Source organism: Drosophila simulans, chromosome 4 (assembly GCF_016746395.2).
Source record: "Drosophila simulans strain w501 chromosome 4, Prin_Dsim_3.1, whole genome shotgun sequence".
Taxonomy (NCBI): domain Eukaryota; kingdom Metazoa; phylum Arthropoda; class Insecta; order Diptera; family Drosophilidae; genus Drosophila; species Drosophila simulans.
Genome location: NC_052524.2, coordinates 970,772 through 977,292, shown reverse-complemented (window position 1 = coordinate 977,292; position 6,521 = coordinate 970,772). Strand labels below are relative to the sequence as shown.

The 6,521-nt window shown below is 33.4% G+C and overlaps 1 protein-coding gene and 1 long non-coding RNA gene across 5 annotated transcripts; one reads left to right on the top strand and one right to left on the bottom strand.

The window, feature by feature from the left end:
• LOC6724739 (zyxin) lies at positions 1 to 3,476 on the top strand. Of its 4 annotated transcripts, XM_016180544.3 has the most exons (8): positions 4 to 175; positions 278 to 500; positions 1,134 to 1,548; positions 1,616 to 1,866; positions 2,341 to 2,635; positions 2,690 to 3,038; positions 3,094 to 3,214; positions 3,275 to 3,476. In XM_016180544.3, the coding sequence occupies exons 2-8, from the start codon at positions 309 to 311 to the stop codon at positions 3,404 to 3,406; spliced, it is 1,755 nt and encodes a 584-aa protein (XP_016037422.1). In that variant the 5' UTR covers positions 4 to 175; positions 278 to 308; the 3' UTR covers positions 3,407 to 3,476. The 4 variants fall into 4 exon arrangements, with proteins under 4 accessions (XP_039152179.1, XP_016037422.1, XP_016037424.1 ...); XM_016180546.3 differs by having other exon boundaries at positions 4 to 500; positions 1,679 to 1,866; XM_039296244.2 differs by lacking the exon at positions 4 to 175 and having other exon boundaries at positions 358 to 770.
• Positions 3,477 to 3,671: 195 nt separating this feature from the next.
• Positions 3,672 to 6,506, bottom strand: LOC120285223. The gene is made up of 2 exons (XR_005544488.2): positions 5,155 to 6,506; positions 3,672 to 4,197 (listed from the first exon to the last, which is right to left on the bottom strand). It is a non-coding gene; the product is annotated as an uncharacterized LOC120285223 (long non-coding RNA).
• Positions 6,507 to 6,521: the final 15 nt, after the last annotated feature.

The following is a 6,521-nucleotide window of genomic DNA, read 5'->3' as shown; positions in this document are numbered from 1 at the left end:
CTAGCGTTCATGTTAAGGCCACACTGCTGGCCCTTAAAAATTCGATAAGCGATAGTTTTATTTCCACTTAGTATTGGAATGTCAATAATTTTAAATAAATAATTGTTTAATTACTTATGCATACAGAATTATTTTATGCATGTTAAAAACAAACCAAACTATCATCATTAAGGGTGTAATTTTATTAGTGCTAAAGAGTTCAAATATGAAATTCAAATTTTACGAGAATATGAATGTTTGAGGTTTAATATAAAAAAGTTTTTTCTTATTGATTTAGAAAAACGGAATCGCGATTTTGTTAAATTTCAATGGAGTCTGTGGCCCAGCAACTTAGAGGGCTTTCGCTTCCAAAAGGTGACACAGGCTCACCGCCTGTATGTATTGGACATGGAAAAGTTGCGGAGATAGTCGCCAAGATAAGTAAAAAGCAAAATGCATCAGTAAACAGGAGATTGGATATACCTCCTAAGCCGCCGATAAAATATAATGAAATGCCTCAGGTACATACATTCTTTAGTATAGCCAGCATGTGTTATACGCACAGCAATTCCTTGATTCTCCTCGATTGTCCTTTAAGGCTTGTTCTGTAAGTCTTAAAGTCCGTTATTGTACCGTTTTAGAGGGTATTTTTGTCTGCATGGCTAGAGCATTTTCCATCCCTCTAAAATAGCATATGTATGCGTATGTACATATGTATACATATATATTATTGATCCGCTGGACTATGAGCGAACATTTGCTACCATTCAGATGACAGAAATCAAAAACAAGTATAGCCTAATAGATTCTTAAGCGATATATCAGGAAAAATTCATTATAAAAACATAATATATTTTTAAGTAAATATTGTTTTAAGTATCATAGGTATCTCTAGGGGATATTCTTAACTGTACCAGTACTTAAATACATATCTATCGCATGCCTTTTTCACTTCGGTAAAAACCAAACTGTGAAAACCGTGGCAATATTTAGAACTTTGCGCAGCGTACAAGTCAATAGAATCTGCATGTCAAATCATAGTTTTTATTTATAATTTTTATTGTTCCGATTATAACCTATATTATGAAAAGTTATTTTCATGAAGAACTGTGTATAATAAAATATTCTTAAGCATAAATATTTATTTATTGCAGGTTCCATCAAGCAGACAGGTTTCATGTTCGCGGGAACCACTTTATTCACAACCTCTGATTGGAGTCGAGAAAATGAGGGGGCATATGCCTTTTAGAAAATACCTCAGCTCTGAATTCGGAGTTGCTGATACTCAAATGAACAGAAAAACAACTTTGGATAATCCGGCAATATTGGAACAGCAATTAGAAGCCCTAGCTTACCATAAACTTCAAATGGAAAAAAAGGGTCTTTTGGGAGTAAAAGCTAAACCAACACAGCCTCTCAAAAGCTTTACAAAGCCACTTTCAAAAACTTTGAGCAAAAGCTTAATATATTCTAATTTAGGGTTTGAACACAATAAAATAGAAACATCAGAACTAGCAACAGACGAAACTAAGAGATCAGCGAGTACCTATTCAAACGTTCATGAAACCGGTATGTTTATGTAATGCCTATATAAAAATTATATAGTATTAATTAAAAAATAATTTAAATGTCAAAGCAATGGACTCTCCTCTTAGCTCAGCGCAAAAGATGCTATTTGTCTGCACTAACTTTATTTCAGACAACGAAAAAGATGAGTTACCGCCCCCACCTAGTCCAGAGAGCGCTGTGAGTTCTTCATACAGTGAGCTTCGTCACGCCACTTTGGAATTCAACAAACCAATTGATTATTTACAAAATAACCAGACATCGAATCCTTTGCAAATATATGCAAACCAATATGCGTTGCAACATGATGCCACAGGCAAGGTAAACAGATCTTTATTACTCTGGGAGTATAATTGTGTCTAATAAACAATCTTATTCAGCTAATAGAAGTGCACGGCAGATATTAAGATATGCAAAGCTATAGAAGAATTTGAATGACTTACTGACGAAGACAGATTTTTCCAATGCACTTTTAGTTAACGTGAAATAGGTTTATGTATATAGTATATACTATATATACTACTATATAGATACTATATACATTTATCTGAAAATTAATAAACAATAACTATTTCGACATTTAGAATAACTTTATGCATTAAATAAATATATGGATTAACAAAATACTGTTGATTACGAGTTCAAGGAGTTCGAGGATCAGGTCCTCAAGAATGAAAGATTCCACGATTATAATTTATATGATTGATTTCTTAATAGGATATTTAAAAAACAATTTTTGTTTGCATTTTATAATAATAATCATAATAATAATTCATAATAATTTTTAATTTTCAGAGCTCTTATACATATGATTCAATATATGAACCTATAAACCCTCGACCCTGTGTTGTAGATACGCTGCCTCGTGAAAATTGTAATCTGCATAATTCATACGTCAATGATAATAATCCAAACATTTGCCATGAATACAATATTTCGAATTCGATTGATGCTAACCAAACACTATACATACATGGTAATGCTAGAACTACATTTTATGACGTGAACTCCATACATAGAAATGATAAGGAAGGTCTAAAAAATTACATTTCAATACCCACCGAACCGGTTCAAGAATTTGAAAACTACGGTAAGTTAATGTAACACATTTTTATCGATTAAAATTAACGTATATTTTATACAGGTAGATGTGTCAAATGCAATTCACGTGTACTTGGAGAAAGTAGCGGATGTACAGCAATGGATCAAATATACCACATATCTTGCTTCACATGTACAGATTGCCAAATTAACTTACAGGGAAAACCATTTTATGCATTAGACGGCAAACCCTATTGCGAATATGATTATTTACAAACACTGGAAAAATGCTCTGTTTGCATGGAACCAATTTTAGAGAGAATTCTTAGAGCTACTGGAAAACCATATCATCCGCAATGTTTTACATGTGTTGTATGCGGAAAAAGCTTAGATGGACTATTATTTACAGTTGATGCTACTAATCAAAACTATTGCATAACAGATTTTCATAAGTAAGTTATGTAATTTTGCAGCACGGTCAATTGATAAAATTCTATGAATTCACAGAAAATTTGCCCCTCGCTGTTGTGTCTGCAAGCAACCAATTATGCCAGATCCAGGACAAGAAGAAACGATCAGAGTAGTGGCTCTAGATCGAAGTTTTCATCTAGAATGTTATAAGTGTGAGGTAAACAAAAGAATATTTATTAATCGAAAAAATGTCCTTATTTTTTGTTGCATTTAATAGGACTGTGGGCTCTTACTATCATCTGAAGCTGAGGGCCGCGGATGTTATCCCCTGGATGACCACGTTCTATGTAAAAGCTGCAATGCAAAAAGGGTTCAGGCTTTAACAAACCGCATGACGTCAGAACATTAAATTGAGTGCTCATTTTATTCATTGCGCATTTTGATATTAAAAAATTAATGTCGGAAAATATTAGAAAAGACATCATTGTTTCGTTATTTTTTATCGAATCCTGAATCCTACTGTGGACGGCAGTCCATGAAGGGAAGAGGCAAATCAGGAGGCGAAGGTATAGTCTGATACTTGTGCTAAATAAAGTAAAGGGGCAAATGCTTTCCAAGCTTTATGTCCAAATACAATAAATAAAAACTATCGATAAACTAAAAAAAATTAGTTGTTTTTCTCTTCCTAGCAGATTTATTGAAAACGAACGAGTGTAACATTTTTTTTAGATTTTTGTATTCCCTAGCTTACAATACGGCTTATATACAACACATTTACATAATATGCAGGTTTAAAAGTTACTAAGCAAAAACAGGTCCTTTCTCCAATTCAAAACAAATAACCCTTTCTGAAGTTGTTCTTGTTTACGGTCATCACTATTTAAATTATGCAAACTAGATCGATATATCAATACACTTTAGTTCTACAAATTTAAAAAAAAAAAACAGCTAGGTTATTGGCAAAACGATATATGATATACTTAACTATAAAACAAATTAAATACAACTTAGTCAGCTCTTTTCCGCTAAGCTAGCGGGTTTTTTCAAATCGACAACATTTTCAGCATAGATTGGCCGTCCGTGTGAAGAAGAGTGTGGTGGTTCTTTCACACTATACAGGTTTGTCCGCTGCGCCAAGTTTCTTCGGAATAACAATGAACTGCCAGGAGCCGTTTTTTGAAACTGCAAAAAATTTTGTAACTTTCGAACGGAACGGATGTCAGTCTCAGCATTCGTATCTGAAGAACTTCTGTCATTGAAAGTGCAGTTTGCCAAACACAGTAATTGGATATGAACTCAACTGGTTCCGTATCGGAAATCCCCATATTTGCATGTGTAATGGAAACTTGCAATGATAAGGGTGATATAATGTGGGTTTGAGATCTTAGTGGATTGAAAGATGTCGGGGTCCTCGTCGGATTGCTGATGGGATGCGTGGTATATGATGTCGACAATGGCAAAAAGTGCACCTATGCTTAGTAACATAAGCAAAATGTATCTCTTTTGAAATACTTAAGCACATGGTGTTAAACCTGATGCTGATCGCGGATGGCTTGAAAAATCACGCTTAGAAAAAGAAAATAATTTCGTGAGAAAACTTATGTGTTCGGCTTGAACAAATACAAATACATATTTATATGGTCGCTACTTAACTAAGTGGCTTCTGACTCAAAATCAAAATTCTCTTTGTATAAAAGTCAAATGTGGATTTGGTTAACGCATACATATATATATGTCTATACATATGTTGAATACAAAAATGCAAAATTTTTTACTTAGATTGAAATTTTATTCAACATAAATTTCAACCAATTCTAAACTCATTAAAATGTAATTGGCCAGTAATAGACTTTTAAAGGCACAATTTTAATTCCATATTTATATATGTTATTCAATATCATGTGTAAGTGAATTTTCATTCTACACCGAACCAATTGGATTGGGGTGTCTATTTTAATCAAATTTTCGAGAATATTTATATTGCAATACATTCGAAAGCATTTTTCAGGATTGTTTCTGGATACTTTCCAGAATCAATTTACAGAAAGCGTGCTATTGATTACTTCTACAGATGAGGAAGTGAAAACACCTGAAATGCTTTGCGCTTCTATGTCCGTGATTTGCTTTTCGTTAGAACCGTTTGTTTAAAACACTTACGATTTTGTCCTTCTTACTATGGCGATCAAAAAGATAGCCTCAGGCAATGTAAGGAAATGTACACATATGGTTTGGATTTTGTTTCACATATTAGTCCAATGTATGTGTATGTATGTTAGAAAAAAGGTATGTATGTATTTAAAAAATATATGTATGTATATTCCCAGTTTAAAAAAAGAACATTTTAAAATTAAAAAATATATCTGTAAAATGTTCTCGAAATTCTGCGGAGACTGTGTGTAGACAATACAGGGTTCGGCTTGTACCCGAAAAATATAAAAATATATTAAAAATGTATGTATGTAAAATGTTATTGTGTTTTAGATTGCTTTTGGCAATTTAGGTCTGTAGAAATCAAGAGGTTATAATAGAAGATATCGCCCAGAAATGGTTTATATACATCTGTCATCTCTTCAAGGGCGTCACCAGGCCATCAGCCAGGGGCGAGAGATAGTAGAATTCATCTTCCAACACTGGAAACTCTTAGTGAAAGCCCCTATCAAGCTTATGTATGGGAAGCAGATCGATAGAATTGGAGGCAGATTGACTAAGAGAATAAGAACAGTACAAAGTGTAAATAAACAACGTGAAGTTACGCGATAGGCAGCAAATTATGAATTTTCTTGAACATTCCTTTTAGGCCCAGCCCTACCCTGGCGACGACCTTGCATCGCTTTTACTGCGGTTTTACTGTTTTTTTTAGTTACACTTTTACGTTTTATAAACTAATGTAGATCGGATGCTATAGCGATATACTGGAAAAAAGACAAATAATAAAACGAAAACAACAAATTTTTTAAAGAGTTTACTCGTCCTTTTTTTCTATGTCTCTAAAATCTGCTGGCTTAGTCTCAACTTTGTAGCTTTTATAGTTCCTGAGAGTGAGGCGTTTATACAGATTGACGAAAAGGATATAACAGCTAGTGATACTGATAAAGATTACACGTGCTCATCATCAGAGTGATTTGTATTTCTATCGTTACTATAATCTTACCTAGTGTGTTTCAGACATCAGCCTTAAATTCTAATAATTTGTAAATTGAAGAGCTCCGACTAAATTAGGTGATTACAAATTTAGGAATTCATTTATTTTTATTTATTTATGTTTCCTTTTGTGACATTTTAGGTCACGGTGCGCATGCTAAAGTGTTGTGAAACGTCGGTTTTAGGTACTTATTAGTCTAACTATGGAACATTGCATGTGGGCAGTTTTATGAAATCACTGCCTAAAATAAAAAGATAATATGAAATATATTACTTTACAGTTCCAATCAACCCAATAATGTTTAAATGCGAAGGTAGTTCAGGATAGTGATACGTGCACAAACTAGTGCGCAGACTCTCCTGAAACTTACCGTCGTTGGCAA